General features: G+C 49.8%; 1 protein-coding gene across 2 annotated transcripts in view; it reads left to right on the forward strand.

Annotated features, from left to right (window-relative positions):
* TTC28 (tetratricopeptide repeat domain 28) overlaps positions 1–26,009 on the forward strand; it is a 171,550-nt gene that overhangs the window by 109,119 nt on the left and 36,422 nt on the right. For both annotated transcript variants that reach the window (XM_063350762.1, XM_063350763.1), the window contains 3 exons: positions 14,974–15,481; positions 22,323–23,664; positions 24,051–24,574. In XM_063350762.1, coding sequence (XP_063206832.1) covers positions 14,974–15,481; positions 22,323–23,664; positions 24,051–24,574 — 2,374 coding nt within the window. The remainder of the gene's footprint in view (positions 1–14,973; positions 15,482–22,322; positions 23,665–24,050; positions 24,575–26,009) is intronic.

Below are 26,009 nucleotides of genomic sequence, written 5' to 3' on the forward strand. Positions count from 1 at the left end.
CCGTCAGACGCCTTCTATTACAGCCCCGTGTTCAGAAATAGCAGGGCAGTAAGGCAAAATCATAAACTAACCATAATAAAATTAATGCCTGTGTGAAAGTGCGTTGCCAGCGCTGAGCTTTTGGGAAGGACGACGTTGCCAGGAAGCCGCTGGGTGCTGGCAGCTCCCGTGTGCTGGCTGGCCGGCCCCTTTGGGGCTGAAGTGGGCCTTTCGTTAGAGATGCAGCATCCCTCCTCACTGGGTGGGAAGGAACAGGAGGCGCCGGGTGAGGAAGAGGATTGTTTGCTCCCCTGGACTCTCCCTGGGGCTGGGATGAAGATGCAGCTGAACAACTTCGAGTCTGTTCCCTGCTGCCCCTTTTCTCAGGGAGCGTGACTGGGGGCCGGGCGGCTGGGACAGACTGACGGACTTCATGAGTGCCAGCTTGCCCCTGTGTTGACTCAGGATGCCTGACAGCTTGCGGCAATCATTCTTGGCCTGGTTTTGAAGGGATTTCCCCCCACCTCCCCTCTACAAGCAGCTATTTCTGGAAGGAATAGATGCAGAACTAGGACTCAGTGCCCTCTTCTTACTGACCATTAGTTTCTATGGCCACTGGCTGCTGCGCTTGGGTATGTCCATGAGCATCTGTGGCTTTGGGAGTTGTCTGCAGCAGGTGAGATGCTCAGTAACAAGACCGATGAACTAGATTTTACTCTCTCGAGATGGTTTTTTTTTTTTTCTTTTTTAAGTGATTGCAAGTGTAAGGCAGAGTTCATGTTTGCAGCTTCAGCAGATTTTTTTCAGAAAGGTTGGCTGTTTGCAGGAAAAGGAGATGATGAAGATGATAATTAGGATTGGGTGGTTAAGTGGTAGAGAAGAAAGGTGCTTATTAAGCAGGCTTTCTTGGGTTTTCTGTGTCACCCTGCTCTTGCATATCTATGAAAGTTCTTGTGAGGTAGGGGAAATATCAGAATGCAGAAATTCTGATTATAAAGAGAAACCATGGGCTCGAAGCCCAGGAGACTTGAGAAGCCAGTTAGGTGCTACGCTTCCTGCTGCAGAGGGAGCATTGCCATGGAGCTGGCTGCAATGAGGGGCCTTTGCTGGCAGCAGAGGACTGTCAGGATGGAAGGTTGTCGGGGATAACGGCTGCTGTGCATCTCCGGAGCAGGAGCATTAGTGAAATATGATTGCTGCGACAGACATAATCACAGTCTGGATTCAGTTGGGAATTTGCAGATTCTGCAACTGTCTGAACATACTTTGTGTGCAGCTCAGCCGCTGGTGGTTATTTAGGTTTGCAATTCTAGTCGTTTTTCCCAGTCCCCTTTAAAGCGTGCCTGAGCCAGCAGTGAAGCTCCTACATTTTGTAAACTACAGCTACTTACTGTCAGGCTGTGCAAGTCAGAGATCAGATTTCACTTTCTTATTTCCAGAAGGAGATGCAGAAGGAAAGATAGATCACTCCTTCTACTGAAATCTGTAAATTCTGTAAAGCCAAGGTTTTCTACCCCTTCCTGAAGGGAAGGGGAAATGCTTTCCAGGTGTCCTTCCTGCTGTGCTTTGTCTGTACAAGCCACATCTTCAGTAAATAGCAAATCTGTAAGTATTTAGTCTTTCGCCTGAACTCCTTGTGTGCATTATGGTACAGGCAAAAGAATATTATTTTTCTTTTCCACATTCCTTGCCAGTCATTTTAGAAATACCTAATTCTGCTGAGTTAGGTAAGGAAAAAGACTGGAACACAGGCTGAGTTAGAAGTGGCACAACTGTCCTTCAGGAGCGACTCTGTCTTCATTCTTCCCCAGATACGACCTGTGGGGCCCTGCGGTGTGCTCTCAGCCTTGCCCGCAGTGCTCGGAGCTGCTCTGCTCGGGGATGGTTATGCGAAAGCTGGGGGGCTGCTGGTCACCCTGGGCACTGTGACCTGAACGGCTCCATGGAAACATGTCGGGGTGGTGTCAGCTCCGGCTTGTGCTTGAGCAAGGTGTGCGTGCCCTGAGCTGAACTTCCTTCTGAATGAATGGCACGAGAGCTTGTTGGAAACGTGGGGTCTCTCCCTGGCTGCCTGCCCCGCACCCCGGAATGGTTTCTGTGTTTGGGCTGTGCTGGCAGCCACAGGGCTCCTGCCAGAGATGAAATTCCAACTGGTTGCACTTTGGTTGCGGGGGTCCCTGTGCTTGCAGTTGTGCTGTAGATTTGGCTGGAAGCGTGAACCTGTGCAACCCTTCCTCTCTGGAGAAACCATCATAGGGCATGTCAGTGTGGAGTGAGCTCATCGGAACATGTGCGGCTGATTAGTCGTGGGCCAGGTTCCCCTCCTGGTTACCTCCTCAGGCATCCAGAGTCCTTCCACAGCTGTGGAGACTTCCCCCAGGTTCACGCTGCTGCAGCCTGTCCTGTGATGATGCTGGAGGAGGTTCCAGAGCAATCACAGCTTTTCCTCACCGCGGTGCTGGTGCCTGACCTCGCTGCCGGGATGTGAGCAGCTGGCACGTTCTGGCACATGGCTGCGCTGTGCTGTGGCCTTGTGGAGTCAGTGGTGCTGCTCCACTGTCACCCAGCTCCATCGTTGGCAGTTTTCCCCGGAGCAGGCCAAGCCCTTCACGGAGAGTTGCTCTTCCAGCTATGAACAGATTCCTTGGTCCCATTGCAGGGACTGGAGCACCTCCCTGCTGAGGGAAGGCTGAGAGCCCTGGGGCTGTTCAGCTGGAGAAGAGCAGACTGAGAGGGGACATCATCAATGCTCAGCAATATCTAAAGGGCGGGGGGCAAGAGGATGGGGCCAGACTCTTCTCAGTGGTGCCCGGTAGCAGAACAAGGGGCAGCAGGCACAAACTTGAACATGGAAAATTCCATCTCAACACGAGGAAAAACTTCTTCACTGTGAGGGTTCATAACAGTGATCCTTTTCCATTGCATTCAAGTGGCTTTGAGGTGTTTTAAAAATATAACTTCTCTTAGGGCCAACTTGGTCTCTTTCTCACTGAAAATCCTGAAGTGACCATCACCTGGTCACTTGCGTCCTCATTTGTGCTTCATTATCATCAGTCTCGGACGGAGTGGTAAGAATCCAGTTCGGTCATTAACAGCGGGTTGCGGGAGCCCACAGCACTTTCTCTGCCCGTGGCATTCGCGTGGGACTCGGCCGTGTGAAGAGGTGGTCTGTCCCTGGGCTGCCAGACGTCTCTGAAAGGAAAAATGTGAAAATCTTAGGACTGCCGTTATCTTGTTATGTTTGCAAACAGTCTGGAAAATGAGGACAGGATATAAATTCCTCACAAATGAGAACTGGAAGGAGTCTTCAGGCTAAAGTCTTCACGCTGTCATGGATGAAAACATTGACTTCAGATGTCAGAAACAGGCTGTGGAGGTGAAAGTAGTACTTGCTGCAGTAAGCAACAGAGCTTTGCAGAAAATGAGGAAAGAAGGTATTTGTTTCCCTGCGTTTCTATTTTCTGTCCCTTTTCCTCTTCTGTAGTGAAGCCACTGCTTCAAAATAATTTATTACGCAGTTGTCTGCCAGAAGCGGATTATCTACTGCCTGTAGCAACATGAACAGCAAAGACTAAGAGGAGAATATACCTTATTCCTTATAGCTTTATCACACCTGACTGGGGTTCCAGAAGTAAGGAACAGGCCGAGGTGGGCTTTGCTAATTGATAATCTGGGTTAGTGGTGAATGCAGCCACTGCTGACAGAAGTGCAGGAATGGCGAGTCCAGGGTGTGAGCGCTGCTACTGTGTTAAACAGCAAATAGCTTTCGCTTCTTGAGCTTTTTCAAGAGAAGAGATTGGAACCAATTTGAGAGTTTTTGTTAAGGAATTAGTGTTTCTTTGTTAGTGATAGCACAAGAACGTCGACTACAGCCCGTTGCATGAGCACCATGCCTATGTACTGCAGAGATGGCAGCTTTGCTGGAGTGTCCTTCGGTTGTGTCAAAAAAACCCCGGTATCTTATCAAAAAGGTCAAGCAGGAAGAAGATAAAGGGGTGGCTCTGGTGCATCTGTGTTCATAAACATTTTTAGTGCATGGGTTTATCTCTGGACTCTTGTTTCTCCATTATGCCTTCTGTTTTTCTCTGGGGTTTTTTTAGGAGATCTTTTGAGTCCTGGAGGTACTTTCAAGAAATTGAAACAAGCTGGTTTTTGATTCAGCCTCTGCGTGCGAAACAGCTTTCCAAATCCCATGACACTTTACACAGGATTTACAAACAAGAGAATGGTTGATCAGCCTGCTAACCACTCAAGCAAAAGCCTGCTCCCAGTCTCTGCTCTCCAAAGAGGTGAGAGACCAGCGTCAGTTCCTAGGAACTCAGTGGAAAATGGCCCGCAGAAACCAGAAGGTGGTAAAAAGATCAGGCCCTCGCAGTTCATGGACTGGATACTTGCAGAAAGGAAGGGTCGCATTCCCTTTGAAAGCTGTTGTCTAATCTGAGCCCTTGCGTGAAGCCTAGCATCACGGAGCCTTCTTGCTGATCTCAAGCTGGTTTTAATATGTATTTTTATTATTACTGGGGGGAGGGAAGCTGCCAAGAGTCGTTCGCTGCCCAGTGTGCAGCTTCAGCCCTCGGTCTCCCTCCCAGTACTGTGCCGTCAGGAATGGGTAAGGCCCAGCTGCAGCACTGGCTGGATTGGCACAAGTTTCCTGACTGGCAGCTGAAGTGGTGGAGGGGCCCAGCAGGATTTCCAGGATTTCCAGGGATTAACCAGAGGCTGAGCTGAAGGAGGAGGGGAGGCTCCACAGGGCACCCCAGCACATCTGCCCGATCATTACTATGTTGAGACTCACTATGGCTTGAGTCTTTTTTTGTTTTATAAGATACATGCCCTTTACACCAAAAGCAGTGTTGTCGTCTTCAGGACTCTGTAGGGCCAAAGAGTTTTCTTGCTGTAGCAGGAGATCGGCACTAATACCTTCCCAGCTTTTTGAGGAGGTGTTTGCAGATCCTGGTCCATGTCTTCCAGAATCACTCCTGATGTTGTACTAGACTTGAGGGTGGTCTCATTTATAGAACTGCAACCTCAATACTGGCCACTTGCTCGGAGGACCTGGCTGAGCATTTCGGGGTAGCAGAGGGGTGCTGAGTCCCTCTGCGGAGGGCTGGGGGGGGTGGGGTGGGGTGTGGAGCAGCCAGTGAGGAGTTAGGTGAGAGTGGGGCGGATTGGTTTTCCAGATTTCCTACAGGACAGAAGGTTTATTTTTACCCCTGCTGTCCTTGAAGTCTCAAGTTCTGCAGGTGTTGTGATTTCAGCTTGATGAGAACTTGTGAGAGATTTGACTCACTCTGCAGAATGTTTTCCTGGACGCTTCTTGCAGCATTGTTCAGTTCACTGAAGTTCAGTCTTTGTCTGGCCCAGATGTTTGGCTCTGTTGTTGGGCGTACGAAGTTACAGACATACACTTTCCAGTTCACATTGTTGCCATGTATACTTAAAGTTCAAACAGCTGATCTTTGAGGGGCCTCTGGTTAACCACCAGGACTCAGAAATCTACCCTGTGCTGTAAGTACACGCTGAAACCCTCACTGAATAAGCACGGTGCTATCCTTTGCCTCGTTGGCTTCAGCCTCTCGTTGCAGACGGTCCTTGCTTCATTAGGGATCCGGGGCAGACTCCCTCATGCCCCGGAGGAGGCTTGCATTCTTGGAGGAAGGCTGAGTACCAACTGCTTGGAAAACACTTGCCATGTGAGCTCCTTTGAGGATTCTGGGTCTTCTAGGGCAGGAGTGCTGCATTACACCTGAGACTGAATTACCTGCGCGGCTGAGGGGATGAGTTCAGTGATGTGAGCAGCAATAGTGCTTGAGCACCAAGGAGTTGGATTTGTGTAAGAAAGCATAAATTCTTCGCCTTTCTCTTTCTGTCTTTAGCAGCTCTTTTTAGAGAAAGTCAGCTTGACTGGATTCATACAGGTTTGTCCGGTTCAAATGTGATAGGATTAAGCAGAACGAAGGGAAATCTGACCAGTGCAGGAAATTTGGGAATGCACTGAAAGGCCATATGCTTTGTTTTGTTTGGACTTGTGACTCAAAAGGGAAATGTAATACTTCCTGAGGATCTCCTTTAAATGTCCCCGCTTGACCTCCCCAGCACACGGCTTTTAGCTGAAGGAAATGCGGTCTTCTGGTTTCACTTACCTCTCACAGTGCCTGCAAACCCCAGCGCTCTGCCGAGGCCTGTACCCCATTGCAGTAAAAGAAATGAAGCAGAAAACTTGTGTAAGAGTTGCAGCTCAGGGAGCAGCGCTCCTTGGGTTTTCAGAAGGCCCACCTCAGCCGAGGCTTCCCTGGATTGAGTTTCCAGGGAAGCGGTATCCAGCTTTATGAGCAAGAGTAACGTTAGGACTGGCACAGGTCAGCACGCTGCTGCAGGGGTTAGAGATTCCTTTGCCTCACAAAGAGCATCTCTGGGTTCTGAGGGATCTGAGCTTGTAACGTGCTGGCTGCTTCTTCCAGGACTGACTTTCACCAGGGCATGAGTCACTCCTCAGTGACACCATCTCAGAGGAGCTTGTGGTTTTAAATGAGGGCTTATTTTCTTACGTCATCACTAAAAATGTCAAGTCAGCCATCCTCCCTAAAGTGATTTCACAGAGGAGCCTTGTAGACTATGTCCAGAAAGCTACCAAATTTGGGCTATTTGGGATAAAGATATGTGAGCCCCAGGTGATGCTTAGTTTGGTGCTGAGGTCTACTTTGTACTGTTCCTGGGCTGGTGTGTTTTGCGTGACTTCCTTTTCTTTGCGGAATGAGAATTCAGTGCTGCAGAGCCCACCACAGAAAAGAAGCACGTTCTCCTGGGTACCAGCCTTTGCTCAGCGAGTGGTGGTGAACATCAACAGCTTTTTCAGTATGAGCGACAAGCAGTTTTAAGAAATGGGTACCGGTTTGGAGAAGTTGCTGCTTCTGCTTTCCAGCAAACCCCTGCTAACTTGGTCAAAAATATTTGCAGTTCTGTTAAGGCAGTAACTCAGGTTTGGTTTTACAAGTTTTCTAGGCAGAACTGGACACCTCACTCCTAAATGATACTGGAGATTGACTAAATGGATTTTCTGCTGGAGTGGCGTTATTTTGATCTCTAAATGAGTCAGTGTTCCTTTTGAAGCCTTTGGTTTCAGGAAGATAACCGACTATGAATAACCTGACAGTTGCCATGGTGCTGTTCAGATTTGCCTGGATTCACATAATTTGCGTGATTCTTTTGCCATGAAACAGGAAGAATGATTAGTCCTCTAGAACATCATTATTTCCCTGAACAAGTAAGGAAAGAGGGAGCTGGGAGCGGATTGTAAGCACAACCCATGGCAGCTTCTCTCATGAGCGGCACATCCTTGAGACCTGCAGAGCTGTGGGTTTAATCCATTCATCAAGAGGGGACTGGAACTGTCTCTTCCTGCTGTGTATTTTGAGTTTTTCTATTGTGTCGTTAATTCCTGGTTATTCCCTTTCAGTTAGCAGTTAGTTACAGAGTTCCTTCCAGACAGTCAGATAGCAGTGCCTCTGCCCCACGGCTTTGGCTTCTTTGCGTTTGCTTTTTGGTAGCTTCTATGTAAAAGACTGAGACCTACAAATAAATTGGCTTTGACAGGGATATTGATTCCAGTGTATTCTTCTTCCCCAGGAAATAATTACCTAAAAGCAAATCCTTTCCTTCTTTCTGCATACAGATAACATACAGGAGGAGAATATTGCCTGCTGCTTCTTTTCTTATTTTCAAAAGCCTGCCACACAAAGGAAGGCGCTGGATGTGGTACCGGCACATCAGCCTGGCCTTTGAGGGAGGAGGGAAGGGCAGCTTTGCGTGTTGATGGGGCACCTGCTGTATTTGAGTGTGAGACTTGCATTAGTGCATAAATCAGTAGATCTCCAAGCCGGATTGTGGAATACCGGTGGATTCTGAGGAAATGATAAAGAGGCTTAATAGAAGTGGAGGTAGAGTGCAATTTACAGCCACTGGATCATTTTGGTAGATCCTGAAAGTATTAATCTCCTGTTACGCCGCTGTCCTGCCTGTGTGCGTGGCAGTTACACAGTCCATACCTGTAAAACAAATGGAGCTTAGCATTTAAGCTCTTTCGGTATGTTACGCAGTGTTGCATTACTGTAAGCTAACCTCTGCGCTTCCCACACAGAAAAGTTACGCTGGTGTAAGATACGGTGAGATTTTACTCTTTACGGTGAAGCCAGCAGAACTCATCCTGTTAATGCTTTCAGATTTAAGTATTTCGGTGTCTGTGTGTGTGTGTGTTCAGAAACAATCTGTTGAGGCTGCCTTCCCCTCACCACCCCCAAAATACACTCAATGAACCAGGAAAGCTTTGCTTGCGTTCAAGAGCGAGAGCATGCGCATGAGGCGGGATGCTGACGGTCCTGAGTACAGATGTTATGAATATGCATGGCTGATCTTTTGGATACAGCTCCACTGCACCGTGTAGGATCAGGCACTGCTGTTACCCCATGCCCAGAGGGAGAATGGAAGTGGAGAGAAATAGCATACAAGAGAGTGCTGCAGTCAGGCTTCTGAATTTCCCAAATGCTTAGTCCATGCCACTTATTTCCCCACCTTGGCTGTAAAAGCTCGATCTCTGATCAAACCCAGTTGGTGTCTGGGGATTAAGGCTACCTTATAGTGAGATACCAGGCAGAGCGTTTTCACCTTGCCCATTTTAGAATAATTATGCGGTGTTCTCATTTGAGGAGGCCGTGCAATCAGTTAAAGAATTGTTTAAATGTAACATAATTGGGAAATGAGCATTGTCTGACAATGGTGAAATACCTAAGAAACACATCTCTCCAAGTCACCAGGTCTCTATTAGTTGTCATTCTGTGATGCACATCTGCTTAACATCAGACTCTTTACCTTATTCAGCTGAAAAACCTAAGCTGGCTGTTGCTCCCAAGAAAAAGAGAGCAATTAGAAACCTTTTTCAGAACTCCCTTCTGTGCCTCAGCTCAGTGGCAGAAGAATCTGCTTTCTATTAGAGTGATAAATTGCATAATTGGAGGTGTAAGCAACCCCCACCGTAAAATTTGTCTTTGTCAGATATGTAAAGCATTGATTTTCTTTGTTTGCTGGTGCAAACCCCCACTGGTATGAAGCTGTAGTCTCCCATCACCCTGCTACCAAGCAGAGGTTCGTGCTAGCACAGCTGGAGTCAGCTTCACGTGTGTCAACCTTGTTCTCCCACCGCGGCGTTTTGACTCTTCTGCCAGTGCCCGTGGGAATGCCCCTTCCCTGCTGGCCCGGTGTGTCAGCCACTTAGAGTTCCCGGTGGATCCTATTATGCAGAGGATTTTATTAAGTATACAGTGATGAATTTATCTGCTGGAATCCTATTACTAACCCCCTGAAGCGAGTCATTGGTGTCCCCCAGCAGATGTAATCACCAAATTGTTCCTAAACACTGCTTTAATGTCAAGCTCCACAGCCTTTCCACTGATTGCCCCCACGAGCACGTGGAGTATGGATATCCTGCTGGAGAGGAGATGCTGCACACAACCAGCCCCGGGGAAGCCAGAAGTGCCACAGGCTCCACTCATGCAGACGCCAAGATGATCGCGAAGTGCTTCTCTGGGAGCACTCGGTTCACAGTGGAAGCTGCTGCAGAACAAAAGGCGTGGGGAGCGTTGGTGTGAAGGCCACGTCAGAGGGGAGAGGTGGCCCTCCTGCCCTGGTCTGCGGGAGCAACAGCCCAGCCTCTGGAAACAGCACCGTCTTTCTAATCCAGTCGGGCTGTTTCTTCTCAGCCCTTTATCCTTCACTTTCCATTTCTCTTTTTGTCTCCTTCTACTTATTTTTCTTTTCTGCTTCTCTTGTCCCCCTCCCACATCCTGGTTTGGACGGTTCAGCCATGGGCACTCCGATGTGTGCCAAGTCTTTCTGCATGCCCTGAGAATGGTTGCCGAGCTCTTACCCTTCATTCCAGGTCTTTACTGGGAGCCTGGAAGTGCTGTTGGGCAAAGGGATTGGGAGCCCTGAGAATTAAATGTTTCCAGCCACACAAATTTCATTTCCTGTGATCTGTTTCCCAGTCTAGGAGATCTCCTACAGATTTCTTCCCATGTACAGTATGAGCAGTCTCCGCATCTGTCAAGTTTCTCTTGTGCACGGAAAGTCTGAGATCTGCTGCTTTCCATTTCTGCCTTTTTTCCCTAGCCGAAGCCCATTAACATCATCTGAGTCTGTCTAGATGGCTCTTTGCCATAGCTCATCTTATTCAGCAATCTGCACGCATAAATGTCCACGTTTTGGTTTTTTTTAGCAGCCCCAGGAGACACCAGTTTTCACTGACTCCTTGTTTTCCAGAAAGACGATTCCATTCTCTTCCCAGTTATATCAGAAGTGCTGCTGCTGCTTGTGGCCTGTCTTCCACGATTAATTAAGGCTGCGGAATCAGTTGTGCTGATGACGTTGTGCTGGATTTTAACTTTGCCCAGAATGGCCAGCTGGTTTGTTCCGTGCAGCAGCGAGCGTGTTGCTCACCAGCAAGACGAAGGGAGCTCCAACGCACCTTGAAGCCCGTCATGGGCCCCGTGCAGTATTTTGGTCTGGGCTTGTGCAAGATGTCTATGCGTATTTTTTTTCCCCCTTTTTTTCCTGGTGAGATTGCAAATGACTCAATACCGTGCATATATTCGTCTTCATGAAGATTTGTGTAAAACTGGATTGAAATTCAGAGCAAAATTTTCATGTTGATTTTGCAGCAGACCTTACAGCAGCCTTCCAATACCTAAAGGGACTCCAGGAGAGATGGGGAGGGACTCTGGATCAGGGAGGGGAGCCATGGGACAAGAGGCAATGGTTTGAAACAGGAAGAGGGGAGATTTAGATGAGATCTCAGGAAGAAATTCTCTGCTGTGAGGGTGGTGAGCCCCTGGCCCAGGTTGCCCAGAGAAGCTGTGGCTGCCCCATCCCTGGAGGGGTTCAAGGCCAGGTTGGACGGGGCTTGGAGCAACCTGGGCTGGTGGGAGGTGTCCCTGCCCAGGGCAGGGGGTGCCACTGGGTGGCCTTTAAGGTCCCTTCCAACCCAAACCATTCTATGAAAACAAGCCCCCCTCAGACCCTCTTGTAGGTAGAGCCTTTCCTCACTGGTGTTCTGCCCGCGCCTGTCCTCCAGGAGCGAGGAGCTGTGTCCCCCTTGGCAGGTCCACGTCCCTTCCTGTGCCGTTGCTGTCCTGTTGGGTGCCCGTCCTGTGGCTGCCGGCTGGGTGCCAGGTCTGGGTGGTGACATGGAGTTTTACCACAGGAGGAAGAGCGGATTGAAGGCGGCAGTGCTCTGCAGGGTGTCCTGCAGAGGGAGTTTTTGGAGTGAATATGGCTTTGGGCCCTGATACTCTGAGCCAAGTGCCTGCGCTTCTGCAGAGGCTGTAAATCTTTATTTCTGCAGGGTTTAGCTGGTTTTCACACCACCTGGGAGGTGTTTCTCCAACAACAAGCACCGCAAGCCCAAGAAACCATTTGATCCCGTGGCAACATGTTCAGTAGCTTTGTCCCCAGCCTGTCCCTATGTCTCTGAAGAGTTGCTGCTAGCTGCTCCCCTCTCTGGTCTGTGGTAATTACAGCAGCAAAAGCGACTTATTTCTAGTTCATTATAGCATGTATTGGCAGCGTGAAATCGAGTGCTGCTCTCGCCATCTGTGGGGCTGAGCCCCGGGCTTTCCCGTCCCGCTGCCATGTGGAGCGGGACCGCAGCCTCGCAGGGACACAGCGGGGCTTCCTCACGGCGGCTGCGCCTCTGCCACGGCTCTTCTTGCATCGTCCCTTGCCTTGAGTGAAGTTCATCTGCAACACTAAGTGGAAAAAAATAAAGACATTTTGAATTCTGGCAGTTCTTCCATTATAATTAAGGTGCCTGAAAGGATGCCTCAGGGAGAACAAATGCAGCTTGGCTATTTACGGAGCTGGCTATGGGAGAGCTTCCTTATAACCTCTCTATCTTATGACCTATAAATTGTGTTTAATAGCTAATCTGTCACCTCGGGTTCTTATATCAGAAAAGATGGTTTCCCTATTAATTTGAATTAGCACAGCATACTTACAGTTTCTCAGTGTGGAAACATTACTCTGTTAATGCTGCTGATCACAAAAATAATTTATGACCTGTGCGCTCTGCTTCTTGTTCTGGCCCATAGATCTTCCTGACTTAGCGTTACTCTTCCAATCCTGATATAATTTTAGTAAAAATAATCTTTAGGAAGGTTTCTCCTGCTACTGTTTTTGGAAGTCACGAAAGGCTCATTTCTTCAGCGATGCAATTTCAATAGCAAGATGTGGTTCCAGTTGAGAGGCACTGATCCAGCTCTTCTCCTGTGGAAGAGATTTTCTGATCCGCTTTTTCTTAATATCTGATCTCTAGATAGTGTGGCCAGGAAGAGGTTAATCGTTTGCCTTGGAGAAAGGAATTAAAATCCTGCATCTGGGGCATAGCCAGTCTGCAGCTGGGAGCCACGCAGGAATACAGCAGTTTGTCAAGGCAGGGCGAGCGTGCGGAGGGAGTGCCCGGGGTGAGGGCCAGCTCTCTAGCTCCAGGAGCTCCTGGGAGCAGACGCATGACTTTGCAGAGAAAAGGTGGCGGGGCTTCCTGGTCTGGTGCTGGGTGGGTTGGAGAGGTTCATGGTGGCCACTCTGGGCACTGATGGGGAGCCACCACCATCCCATAGCTACTCCAGCTGCTTAATTTAAGTGTTTTCCTTCCACCCTTGATACCAGAGTGTGTTTCTGTGCGCTTGTAGTGTGGAAGAGGCAGCCGCTTAGAACAGTTAAAAGAGGTGGGCTTCAATCTGCAAATTCTTAGGTGAATTTAACTCCAGAGCTCCTGCTTGCTGTCTGAACCGTGCTGCGGCGTTGGAGTCTGAGTCGTGTCTCATGGATGCAGAGCAAGAAGCTCACTTTTTACAGCTCATCTTGTGCTCCCTGGGGATTAGTCTGGCTTGTTTATCAGTGGTATCGCACTGAAGCCTTTCTCCAGCTCATGGTGTTCAAATCGGAGATAGCTGGTTGGCATGTCCTGTGAGGTGCTTTCAGCTGCACGTCTTGAACTTACCGTATGGAATCCCATTTCGTGGGAGAGCTCTTGGTGTTGTGCCTAGGGATAATTGCACCCAGGATGGTAAAGCGTGCTTGCTTCTTAAACAAAGAGCTCCAGCATTGGCTGCATTAGGCCATCCACATCATAGCAAGAGGGGAGTTGCAAAATAGACGTATGGCACACAGCTGGTTCCATGGTTGAGCTCAGAAGGCAAGAGCAGAAGGAGCGTGCCTTCCTTCCTGACGGTGGAACAACCGAAGGGGCCTCACCTACTTGCAGCCTGGTGGTGTGGTTGAGCTGCTTTTCTCCCCCTCGCACCACTCAGTGCAAAGATCTTACCTGTTTTGGAAATAGGAAATTTGAACAGGGCATTGGGAAGCTCGGAATCTGCTGCATGAACAGTAAAACAAGGCCAAGGAGGCACTGGGAGTGCACAGCCAAGGACAAGAAAAGGGTGAGGCTGCCTCTTCAATGGTAGCAGGGGGTTACGCCATTTCGGATAGCAAGGACAAGTGTCCTGGGATCCTGTGTCACCATCTCGGGTGGAAGGGTGGACTGGATCTTTCCTGAGCTAGGGTGCTAGGGAGGGGTGAGACCGGTCTCTGTGCGGTCACTCGCCCTGACTGCTCCTTTCTCGAGGGTTGGAAATGATGGCTCTTGTGGAACTGGGTCACAGCAGCAGCTGGGTATCAGAGGAAATGCGCATGCAGGGACCATGGAGGACTCGGGGTCAGAGCTTTGGCGTGAACAGCCCTGCTGAGGCAGCAGATGTGCAGGAGGAACGCATCCGTGTTCCTGGCTCCTTGCCCTGCTCTCCGGCTGCGATGCTCTGGCTCTGCCAGGTGGAGGGAAGGCCTGTGTCCTGGTAGATGCAGTGGGCAAAAGAATCTGATTCTCGGATAATTTGTCTTGTTAAGTACAGCTGTTTCTCAGTGGTAAGAACTCAGGTTTTCAAATGGCTATATTTATTTAAGATGACCCCAGGGGCCAGAGGCTCCATCTGCTGAAATGCTGTTGTCTTTGCTGTGGTCCCAAGGTGGTTTGGGGCTCAGTAACAAACGATGTTGTGCTAGAAGGACCCTTATCTGCACAGTAAGAACTGCGCTCTGCGGAGCGTGGTGTGGGTGACCAGGCAGAAGTACGTGAAGGTGTTGGTGACTGCACACTGGCCTACTGGTATCGCAAGATAAGCAGCAGAGGCATCTCCCTTCTCCCAGCTAAGTGCTGGCTGCAAGTGTGTAATTTTTCCAAGAGCAGGTATTCGACGGATGTCTAGTGTGGGAAGAAGAGACTGATGGTGGCTCACCCTGTAGCATGGTTGGTTATGTCAAGCTACGCGTTCTGCTCCTGGTCTCTGACAGTGCTTTGGCATCAGCCTGCAGGGTCTCGGGAATCTGTTGCTTTGACCTGAGCTTACTGGGTGAGGGTGGAACAGAGCGAGTGCTCGTTTGCAACCTTCTCTGCAGGCGAATATCATTATTTATCTGCTTTGTTAAGAGCCGTCACACACAGGATTGCTTGCTGTATTAGCAGGATTTGGTGTAGACATTAAAGTAGTCGTGAGAGGTAACCTGAGCTGTGGCTACGGGGGAAGTGCTGCTCTGCGGGACAGCTCAGGCTGCTCCTGGAGCGCAGTTTTCTGCAGCGATCACTTTCTGTGTTTGCCCAGTGGTCTCTGCATCTTTGCAGTGCTGTCCTTCCCCTCCACCAGGTACACACACACTATACGCTTCCGAGAAAGAGGTAATCCTAGCCTTGTTCTCCCGAGTCAATCCTATTCCTCCTGCCTCCGCCTGAGCTGCCCTGAGGGGTGTAGAAGAACTGCAGAGAGCAGGATTTCTAGCTGGTAGTCACATTCTTTCTCCAGAGTGGCCTTGTGTGGCTTTAATTTCTAGGACTGGGGCCATCTGACTTGTTTCCGTGAATACTTGTACTTACTTTTTCTCTTCTTATCCCTGCAGGCAGCGTCCTCAGCACTGAGCAGTCTGGGCCACGTGTACACAGCCATTGGGGACTACCCAAACGCTCTGGCGAGCCACAAGCAGTGCGTCCTCCTTGCAAAGCAGTCCAAAGATGAGCTCTCTGAGGCACGGGAGCTGGGCAACATGGGAGCAGTGTACATTGCAATGGGGGATTTTGAAAATGCGGTGCAGTGCCACGAACAGCATCTTAAGATCGCCAAGGAGCTGGGGAACAAGCGGGAGGAAGCTCGAGCCTACAGCAACCTAGGCAGTGCTTACCACTACCGGAGAAACTTCGACAAAGCCATGTCCTACCACAACTATGTGTTGGAGTTGGCCCAGGAGCTGGCTGAGAAGGCCATTGAGATGCGAGCTTATGCTGGCTTGGGCCACGCAGCCAGATGTATGCAGGACCTGGAAAGGGCTAAGCAGTACCATGAAGAACAGCTGCACATCGCTGAGAGCCTGCAGGACCGAGCTGCTGAAGGCAGAGCCTCCTCCAATCTAGGTAAGGACATGGAGCCCTGACATGGAGCAGAATTTGCCAGGGAATGCCGTGACTATCAGAGCTGCTGCCAGGATGCAGGCAGTTTGCTGTGTGCCATCGTCTCAGTTACCCCAGTTTCACCAGACCGTCTTCATGAATTAAACAGGCACTTGGCAGGTTGTGTGCCAGTGTAACGTAATGTGCCCCATGTTCAATTATTAACTTGCGCAGAAGGGCACCCGAAAGCAAAAGCTCACGGCAGAAGGGAAATGAACTGGTAAAGTGCATTTGAAGAGCTACTCAGGTGTCGGAAATAAATGTTAAGTCTTGCACTAAGGCAAGAAGTGACGTGGTTTATTACCTGGCCTTTTCTTTGGGAGCTGCTCAGCAGGATATGGCAATGTATTGCTGCCTTGTAAGTTGGGAGACACATGAGTGAAATCCTCACTAAGTTTGTTTTCAGAATGTATCCATTAAAATAACAGAGTGTAGGAGTCTCGTGTGCTTCGAAGGAGAGACACCGGCATCCTGCTGGCAGGCGGGGAAGGCCTGAATTACATCAAAGCGAAGTCCATTCCTGCTTCTTCCTCACAGCAACAGATGTGGAAGCGACCAAAGATGCTTTTCCATCTCTGCCGTGGGACGCGGCGCTTTGTGCTGCTGGTGTTCCAGCTGTGGCTGGGGATGTGCTCTCAGCTGGCTGGGAGTGGCGGAACAGGGCTGTTGCTGGTATAACAAAATCTGTGTCTGCTGGCAGCCCCCGAATCTCAGCTCTTGCAGGCTGCCCCACGCTGTAAATTAGCTTCTGTTTCTGCTCGGCAGTTGGCACTTGGTTCATTTGTAGATGCTAATTGTACTCTGATGTTATCAACAGCAGGTAATTGAAAAGGGCTTGATGAATTACTTAATTTCTCTTAATAGCTGAGTCTTCAGGAGCTGAATGACGAAGATAAGGTGAACTGGAGGAAACAAAACTGTCCTAGCTTCCCAAATAGTGTTGCGAATTTCCTCCTTTACACCAATTAGGGCAAATGTGTGAGGCAAAAGCACTTGGGGCTGCTTAGCGTTAGAGAGCAATGAGCATTGATAACATTTCTGTTCGTGTGACAGGGCACCCAAGGGGCGAGAGGGCTGGGGGTGCAAAGCCTTGCATCTGGCTGCTTCTGACATCAGTAAGGGCTTTGGCAGAGAAGAGCAGCAGATGCATCTGGCAAAGCACAAATCGTGTCCCCCACCCCTGCTGCCAGCGTGGGGCTGGTCTTGGGGAGCGGCAGAGATGTGAGGGATCCACTGGGCTGGGACAGGGGTGGAGGGGCCCACGGGGAGGAACGGGACCGTGGATTGTCCAGGCAGGGGGCCGGTGAGGTGTAAGCTCTGGGTGGTTGGCGGGGGAGATGGAGATGACGTCCTCGGCTGTGCTTGGGCAGCACACTGGCTTCCCAGCTCATGTCAGGACTGAGAGAAAGTTCCTGTTGCTGTGAAGCTGAACTTAACGTGTTTGGTCTATCCAGTGGAAGCCGGGTGTGCAGGCTGTTCCGATGGTGGAGTTACTGGGAGACGTCACGGCTCTCTTCAGCCCTCAGTGCCTATAAAATGAGGGTGGAGGTGCTCTGAGCAGCACCCTCTGAAGCACTTGCTCCTTTCTGGAGAATTGCCTCCATTCTTCCTGAGGAAATGCAGTCTGGGGAAATGGATTCTGTCACTTGGTTTTGCTTTTCTTCCCTACATCGGCATGGTGATGAGCCATCTTGGATTTTCCTTATTGCCTCCTCCTGTTTTTGTGAGCCCTTTGCCACTGGGGAGACCACAGCTCTTTTGCTAGAAGAAAGAGCTTAGTTCAGGTTCTGTACTGTTTCTTCTAGTGGCCTGTATGTGACATGTAGTCTGTGTCTGTGCTGCTCAGCATCATAAAAAAGAACCCAACAGACTGATACAGAGATGTTGAGATGAGACAGGGTTAGCAGTTGGCTGCAAGGGCTGGTGCTCGCTGCAGTTGCTTTGCCCCATCCCAGAATGAAACAAGCGCTGGTGCAAAAGGAAGCAGCTTGCTCCTCTTCCTCAGCCTTCGTCGTACTCGCTTGCAGTTCAGATTCTCTCACCGCTTTGCTGGCTCGAAATCAGTCAGGTTGGGACTAGAAATTTCAGCTTAATATCATTATTAATCTTACAGCAGCTTTGAATTTAATTATGCTTTCAGCATGTAATTCCAGAAATGTTTGTAAAAAAAAAAAAAGGAGTTTCAGTGCAGCAGAGAATGTTTTTCTTGTGTTGGATTGGATATAAGCCTAAATATAACTTGCAGTTGGTATGCTGACTCAGCCACTCTACACTTTGTATTAGGATAGTTTTCCTAGCTTCTGAGTGCAGGATCTCACGTTTCAGCTGTTATTTGGCTATATTTTTATGTCTTCTCTGTCAGAGTTAAGTTATACTGGAGAAAGAGAACATACAGTTCTTGTTGAGAAAGTCTATTACTGTTGTTTAAAATGCATCCAGTACCAATTAAGAAGTCAAGTCTTAATTGTCTCTTTCATCTAATCCACATGCAAAACAAAACCTCATCAAAATAACCGTGCTGACAGGCAAAAAAAATGTATCTAAATGTGTGTTTCCAAGCCAGGATGTTAGAGTTGGCCTCTTTGCTGAAGCAACAGAAATTTTCTGTTTGCATTTCACTGATTTAGATGGAAAGCTCTCTTAAGTGTACTAGCTAATGCTGAGCGAGACGGGCACGGAATGTAACATAGCCCAGCTGCTGTAGTGCTCTGCGGGGAGATATAACGCGCTCTGCGACTCAGTAAGCAGAAGGTAATGGACTGAGGGCCAGTCACAAGTTATCAGGCCCTTCACAACAAGGAGATGTGGAGTTTAACCAGAAGTCTCAGATTGTCAGCCTTTGCAAAGCAGATGGTGTTTCCAAATGCCAAGGCTCCATGTAGAGAGCTGGCTTTTCAGCCTCTGCAGCTCTTAAGTGTTCCCATTGCGATGGAGAGAGAGGACGCTTCAGATTATTAATAAAACACAGTTTAAAGTCTCTCCCTTGGTGGTTGGCATCTCTTTGCAGTTACAGAACTTCTACGTGTGTCTTCGTGTGCTTGGCGTGTTGTCCAAAGGTGCCAGATATTTTCTCTTGCGGCGTTTTTGCAGTTGGGGTCAGAAAACGGTGGTTACGTTTGGCCATCTCTTCCCAGTTGTCAAAGGACGAGCTGACTCGCCCAAGACCCCTTTCCCTCATCTCTCACTGCTCACAGGCACGCTCCTCCAGCCAGCTGCATTGCAGCAGGGCACGCGTCAGACGGTGGATGCTGTTAGCCTCCGTCCGCACCGAGGATGGGACGGGGTTCTTCCAGCACATGGGTGAGCTTCAGAGCCACTTGTGCTCTGTTTCTACTTTCAGCGTGTTCCTATTTCATTCTGAAAGAGCAGGTTCAGTCAAGAGCGATGTTACCTGGCTCTAAGCTGGAGGCTTAAAAACTTAGGGGTTTGTTCTGCCCTGGTTAGTGCTGGTGGGAGACTGGGTCCCCCCCACCTCTGCTGTAACCTCCTGACGGGCTCCAGCACAGGAGCTGCAAAGACTGCTCCAAAGTTAGTCTGACACCTTCTCTCCCACCTTATGGCTTTGTTGCCTGAATTGGAAAAATCAGTGATTTACATAGGCAGAATGTAACTTTTATGATGTTTTTGCTGATGTCTTGTACAGGTTTCTACCCAGTTCTAACTGTGTTCATCATTAAGGAAAGAAAGCTTGTGAATTACTGTAATTGGTGCCAGTTTTGGTGCTTTACACTATACGAGGCAGTAAAGGCTATCCGTGGTTGTCTCCCCTCGTGTCTGCTGGGTTCTTGTCTCGGGCCTGTTCTGCTCTGTCCTTTGCATGCTGTTCCAGAATGCAGTTTAGCTGCCTGACCAGAAGGCTATCTTTTACTCTGAAGTCAATAATTATAGCTGTAAGAATGAGTCAGAATGCTGATGCTTCAAAGTGACAGTGTGTTCTGGATCCTTCTTCCTTAAGTGCCACAACAGATGGGTGACAGCTCAAGCAAACTAATGTGATAGCAGGCTCCATGGGTGAGAAGAGCACAGCTTTGTTCTCTGTTATGCTGCTTGGTTTTGTCCTGGGTATCTCCTGGTAAACATTTGCTCGCTGTTTTTCTCCTTTCTTGGCAGTAAAGAGGCTGACTAAAACATTTAGAACTGTGAAGGCTCCATCTCCCATGCATCTGTGAACCTCATTTTTGTCTGGTGAGGAATGCACAAAAAGAGTATATATTTGGTAGGTGGTGATTTTGGAGTCTGAGTCAGACCCTTTCCTTCCTGGGCCATCCTTTGTGATTACCCCTGGCAAATGATGGAAACATACCAGGAGGTGCTGTGTGGGGTCTCTTACCAGGTTCCTCTTTTCCCAAGAGCAACCTTAATTTTTTAGATGAAATCCTGGGAATTTGCTTGAGCAGGGCTTGTGACAGAGAGCAGCCTTTTTGGGGGACGTAGTGTGCAAGGTGAGATGCTTTTCTTCTTGTTTCCAGATGAGTCTTTGGTCTTGTAGTCTTGAAGTGCACGTCGTCTTATAGTTTCCTGCTGATTTTCATCACTCCGTTCGTGTTGCTGTGGTATGTAAGCTTGTCCAATCCTTTCTCCATAATAATCCCATCCTTCTCTGTGTCAGCAGTGCTGCTTAACTGGGGTTCGTCATCACATCATGAGTAGCTCTCGCTTCCTTTGTGCCAAAGTCACCACTAAAAATTTTTAAGAAGGTTTGTTCTCTTTTCTGCTTTCTGACTCTTACTTAAGAGGAATCTCATCCAAGAACAAGTTATGCAGACAGTCAGCTGAACTCAAATTTGCTTTTAACCTGTTTTCTGTCCTCTCTCTCCCTTTTACGGTCACTTCAAGCTGAGTGTTTTCCCGCAGCTGGTTTCTCGGAGGAGGTGGAGAGTGGTGCTGGTGGAGAGCAATGGCATGTCTTGTCTCCTTGAGGAGTCTGTCCGTTTAGCAGTAAGAGATTAGGAAAAGCTTGCTCTTATTCTGGAAACCCTGGGTTTTCCGGGGTGGTTTTCAATGACCATGTGTTTAGCTTTCTCACAGGTGGGCCCCGCTGTGTTGCATCCCTCTGGGCAGGGTCTGGCTGCCCGCGCTGGAGCCAGGGCACCCCAAGGTGCTGGCTGGGAGGGACACAGCATTCGGGAGACAGGGCTGGGGGTGCCGGCTCCTTGGGGCAGTGCTGGTTCTGCCTGCTTCCAGCTCGAGCACCACTGTTTCCAGGGGAGAGATTTAGCTAATTCCATCTTTTTAGTTCCTGAAGCAGTGGGACACTTTCACAGTGACTATAGTGACTGGGTTTTGCAGTTTATGTGTTACTCAGCTTTGTGTCCAATCCAGTTACGCCCCTTGTAATTACTTTGTGTTTTTCCTGCAGAAATCAGTGGTCTCTCCTGTGAGTGCCCTGCTGTGTGTGGCTGTCCATCGATCCCCAGCACTGGCCATGTCTCCAGATGGGAGATAAAGGGCCAAAATACTCACGTGGGGTCACTTAGCTTAGTTCATCCCATCCTTGCTGCCACCACCTTCCCTCGTCATACCAAGAGGGGAAACATCAGCCTGTAGCAGCCAGAGATGCAATAGCTAATGCTGATCAATTAGAGCCACAGGCTCACTGGAGCTGAGGAGGGATTTGGCCGGGAGCTGGGCTGACACCAGGGAGCCAGTCCCTCGTGCCGTGAGCTCTAGCTGTGCTCACGACTGCAGTGCAGGGGGAGAGGAACGAACTGTCGTCAGCAGCCAGGCGTTTCCTGGTTTGGTCCTGTTTTGTTCTGCCCATGTTTTCTAAATTGCCTTCTCCTGAAGCCTCGTGTCACTAGGGAAGTGAGCAGAATTTTTGAATGACTCGCTTTGATAGAAATACAGGTAATCCAGCCAGAGTGCTTCACGCTGACGTAATGGAACTTGGGTTTTCAATCCCACGTGAGTTTAAAAAATGAATCTGCGAGGTCCAAATTGCCTCAGGAAAACAAATTTCAGCCCTCCTGTTCCAGGCTTACTTGGAAAGCCTCTGTCTTCAAATTTGTCTTTAAAAGTAGAAGCCAAGAGGAGGCTGATGCGCAGGGCCCGATCGCAGCCTGCGGCGCTGGCCGGTGGCCGAGGAAGGCAGCTGCCTCCTGACCCGCCACATCTCTTCCCCCTCAGCACGTTGGTTGTGATACAGAGGTGGACATAGCAAACTGTTTTATCTTAGGGGCAGGGAAGGACCTGAAGCTGTCTTCAGGTACCAAGTAGCTGTGACAAATCTGCAAGCTCTGTGTTTGCAGGGCCTCCTTCAGTGGCTCCTGGATCTCCAGGCCTGTTCATGAGTGTTTGCAAAGGAGCCACATGTATTATTAGCACAGAGTTTAATTGAAGCATAAGTTGTAACATTAGCAGATTCAGAGCTCCTGTTCCCCTGTCTCATAACAAATACAAGATGATTTGACTGAAATTGAAAAGCAAATGTTTTCTCGCTCAGTGTGTTGAGTATGGGCTCTGGAATCACCAGGTATCATTGATGGAAAAAAAAAATAAATAGCATAATTAAAAAGCAGATGGGCATTTTATAAGGCCAGACCGTCTGGTTGTTGTGGTGAGTGTGTGCTTCATGTGTAATATAAACCTTCTCTGGGGTTGGCCTGTTAGGCGCGAGGAAGCAGTTCGTTTGAGAGGGGCCGTGCCGTGCCGGCTGTGCCGGGGACGCCTCGGGGTGCTGTGGGGAAGGGGCCAGGCCACGAGCTGCCGAGGGCTGGGCTGCGGGAAAGGCTTGGCATGGCAAAGTGTTGCAGAAGGGTTAGCTCAGAGGAGTGCTTTTGTTGAGCCCGTTTCTGTTATTTTTCAGGAATCATTCACCAGATGAAAGGCGACTATGACACTGCGCTGCGGCTGCATAAGACACATCTGTCCATCGCTCAGGAGCTCAGCGATTATGCGGCGCAGGGCCGAGCCTATGGCAACATGGGCAACGCTTACAACGCTCTCGGCATGTATGACCAGGCTGTCAAGTACCATCGGCAGGAGCTGCAGATCTCCATGGAAGTCAATGACCGAGCCTCTCAGGCTTCTACACATGGGAACTTAGCAGTTGCCTATCAAGCGCTGGGTGCCCATGACCGTGCTCTGCAGCACTACCAAAATCATCTCAACATTGCCCGGGAGCTGCGAGACATCCAGAGTGAAGCACGGGCCCTCAGCAATTTGGGCAACTTCCACTGCTCACGAGGAGAGTACGTGCAGGCAGCCCCTTACTACGAGCAGTACCTGCGCTTGTCCCCAGAGCTGCAGGACATGGAAGGGGAGGGGAAAGTTTGCCATAACCTTGGCTACGCCCATTACTGCCTTGGCAACTACGAGGAAGCTGTTAAGTACTACGAGCAGGATCTTGCCTTAGCAAAGGATCTTCATGACAAACTGAGCCAAGCCAAAGCCTATTGCAATCTAGGCCTGGCCTTCAAAGCCTTGATGGACTTCAGCAAAGCAGAGGAGTGTCAAAAGTACTTGTTATCCCTGGCCCAGTCTCTGAACAATTCCCAGGCCAAATTCCGAGCTCTGGGGAATTTAGGGGATATTTTTGTCTGTAAAAAAGACGTAAATGGTGCAATAAAGTTTTATGAGCAGCAGTTGAGCTTAGCCCATCATGTTAAAGACAGGAGACTGGAAGCCAGCGCCTATGCAGCCTTGGGCTCTGCATACAGAATGATACAGAAGTGTGACAAGGCTTTAGGTTACCACACGCAGGAGCTGGAGGTGTACCAGGAGCTGGGAGATATGCCGGGCGAATGCAGAGCACATGGTCACCTTGCTGCAGTGTATATGTCACTTGGGAAGTACACCATGGCCTTCAAGTGTTACGAAGAACAGCTGGAGCTTGGGCAGAAGTTGAAGGACCCCAGCATAGAAGCCCAAGTCTATGGTAACATGGGCATTACCAAGATGAACATGAATGTCATGGAGGAAGCTATCGGCTACTTTGAACAGCAGCTGGCCATGCTGCAGCAGCTCAGTGGAAATGAATCTGTGTTAGATCGGGGCCGAGCATATGGAAACCTGGGAGATTGTTACGAGGCTCTGGGAGATTTTGAGGAAGCTATAAAGTATTACGAACAGTACCTGTCTGTGGCTCAGAGCTTGAACCGTATGCAAGATCAGGCAAAGGCCTACCGGGGCTTGGGCAATGGGCACAGGTAAGAAGTGCTGTAATCTGTTCTAATGACAAACAGTGACGTACAGGTACAAATGGATGCATTGTGTTACTGATGGGGTGTGTTCGTGTGGCCATTGTACACGTGCACGGGGACGTGGCATAGGAGTGAGTGACAGAGTCCTCTGGGTGCTGAGGACTGTGCTACCGGCTCAAATAACGAAGCTGATGTTGCTCCGCCCTGAGAGGAAGAGAAGTGTTTAGGGTGGCAGAAGGGGGAGGCTGATGCAGAAGGGGGTTGTGATGTCTTCTGGGGGGAGCATTTTTCTCTGCCTGAAAGATTTGAGCTGGCCTCTGGAGGAAATGACAAAACCCCTTCTTTCAAGAAAATAGTGGCAAAATAAATGCTGTTGTTTTCTTCCCTTGTAGGGCTATGGGAAGTTTGCAGCAGGCTCTGGTGTGCTTTGAGAAGAGGCTCGTGGTGGCACATGAGCTGGGGGAGGCATTTAACAAAGCCCAGGCCTACGGGGAGCTGGGGAGCCTGCACAGCCAGCTGGGGAACTACGAACAAGCCATTTCTTGCCTGGAGCGGCAGCTGAACATCGCTCGGGAGATGAAGGACCGAGCTCTGGAGAGCGATGCCGCCTGCGGCCTTGGTGGGGTCTACCAGCAGATGGGGGAGTACGACACAGCCCTGCAGTATCACCAGCTGGACCTGCAGATTGCGGAGGAGACCAACAACCCCACGTGCCAGGGCCGGGCCTACGGGAACCTGGGCCTGACCTACGAGTCCTTGGGCACCTACGAGAGGGCGGTGGTTTATCAGGAGCAGCACCTCAGCATTGCAGCACAAATGAACGACCTTGTAGCCAAAACTGTGTCTTACAGCAGTCTGGGGAGGACTCATCACGCCTTGCAGAACTACTCTCAGGCTGTGATGTACCTGCAGGAAGGTAAGGGGCTGAATTAGGTGACACAGCATGCAGTGGTAGGTGCGGGGGGACAGGAGGGAGGCCTGAGGGTATGGAGAGAAGTGAGGAACTGTGAGCCTGGCACTAAGAGGATGTGTTTGACAGTGGCCTTTGATGCAAAAGCTCTTGCAGACTTCCATAGCTGCTCTTGAGCATCTGTGTGAGTAGCTGTCCAAGCAGGCTGTTATGCCACGTCAGTCGGAGCCTTCCTGGCATCCTGTAGACAAAGCATTGCAAAGCACGATCTGTGCCTTCCTGGGGACATCTCAGCTGGCTCTGAGCTTGAATCCAGACTGCACCTGGCAGAGTCTCTTTATAAAGCTCGTTTGTGCTGAAGCCTACAATGTGTGAACCTTCTCTACAAAATAGCATTGCGTACCAGGAACTGACTCTGGGAAAACCACATCAGCTCATGATGGATCTCTCTGGTCCTGAGAGCAGGTCTCAAACTGATGTGTGCCTTGCTGGTAGCCACCTGGCTTTTCCTTCTGTGTTCAAGCGGGAGTGAGACCAGGTGGGTGAGTGTCCTCTAAACTGTGAGTGAAACCAGGTTGTGTTTGAGAGGGGGGTGAGGGAGGTTCAGCCCTCAGTGTCCGTGAGCCATCTGCCGATGCTGAGCGTCGGGGACAGCACTGGCTTGTGAGTTGTACTGCTGCAAGGGACTCCAGCATGCAAGCAGCGTCTGTTCAAGGTGGTGGCTCTCTGATGGAGGAGATGAGCAGCATAGCTGGAGTGTATGAAGCTGGAAGCCGAAGGATTAATTACATCAGTTAGTCTGGTTTTCCTGAAACTGACCTTGGCAGGATTCCAGTATGCTGAGGGAATTCAATTAAGTTGGAAGGGGAAAAATTAAATACAGCTCCTTCTCCTGGTGTGACGCAGAATTCCTGAAAAGCCTGCAAATGCTAGCTGCTGCGGAGCTGCGTGGTCATGACAGGGTCCCCGCTCCCCAGTCCACGGGAAACCTGAGGTGCCTAAGAGGAGGCATCCCTGTTTGTCAGCAGGGCCCACGGAGGCGAGAGGTTTGGAGCGTGGTGGAAGGCGGGATGACACAGAAGGTGCTTCTGGAAGTGAAACGAGCTCCAGGTTGTTCACGCCAGGACCCTGCCCTCTGCCCTGGCTCGGTACATGAGCCACACAGAGTCTGCCAGAAGGCTGGAGAAAGCTGGTGGGAAACGAGCCAGCAATGTGGCAAGAGGTGTCTTTTCTGGCAGCGTTTGGCAGCTGAGTGTGATTTTTGTTTGTCTGTGTGGTTTTTAAGGTTTAAAAGTTGAACTTTTGATAGGGGCTTACTGAGTGTGTCTCAGGGGACTGCCCCTTAATGTCGCTTAGGGAAGTCTTGGTCCATGGAAATGTCTGTCTTGCTGAGGCACCTCTCACTCTGGTGCCGATTCGAGTGTCGGCAGACTCGACACTC

The sequence above is a fragment of the Chroicocephalus ridibundus genome, chromosome 13 (genome assembly GCF_963924245.1).
Source record: "Chroicocephalus ridibundus chromosome 13, bChrRid1.1, whole genome shotgun sequence".
In the NCBI taxonomy this organism is placed as follows: Eukaryota; Metazoa; Chordata; class Aves; order Charadriiformes; family Laridae; genus Chroicocephalus; species Chroicocephalus ridibundus.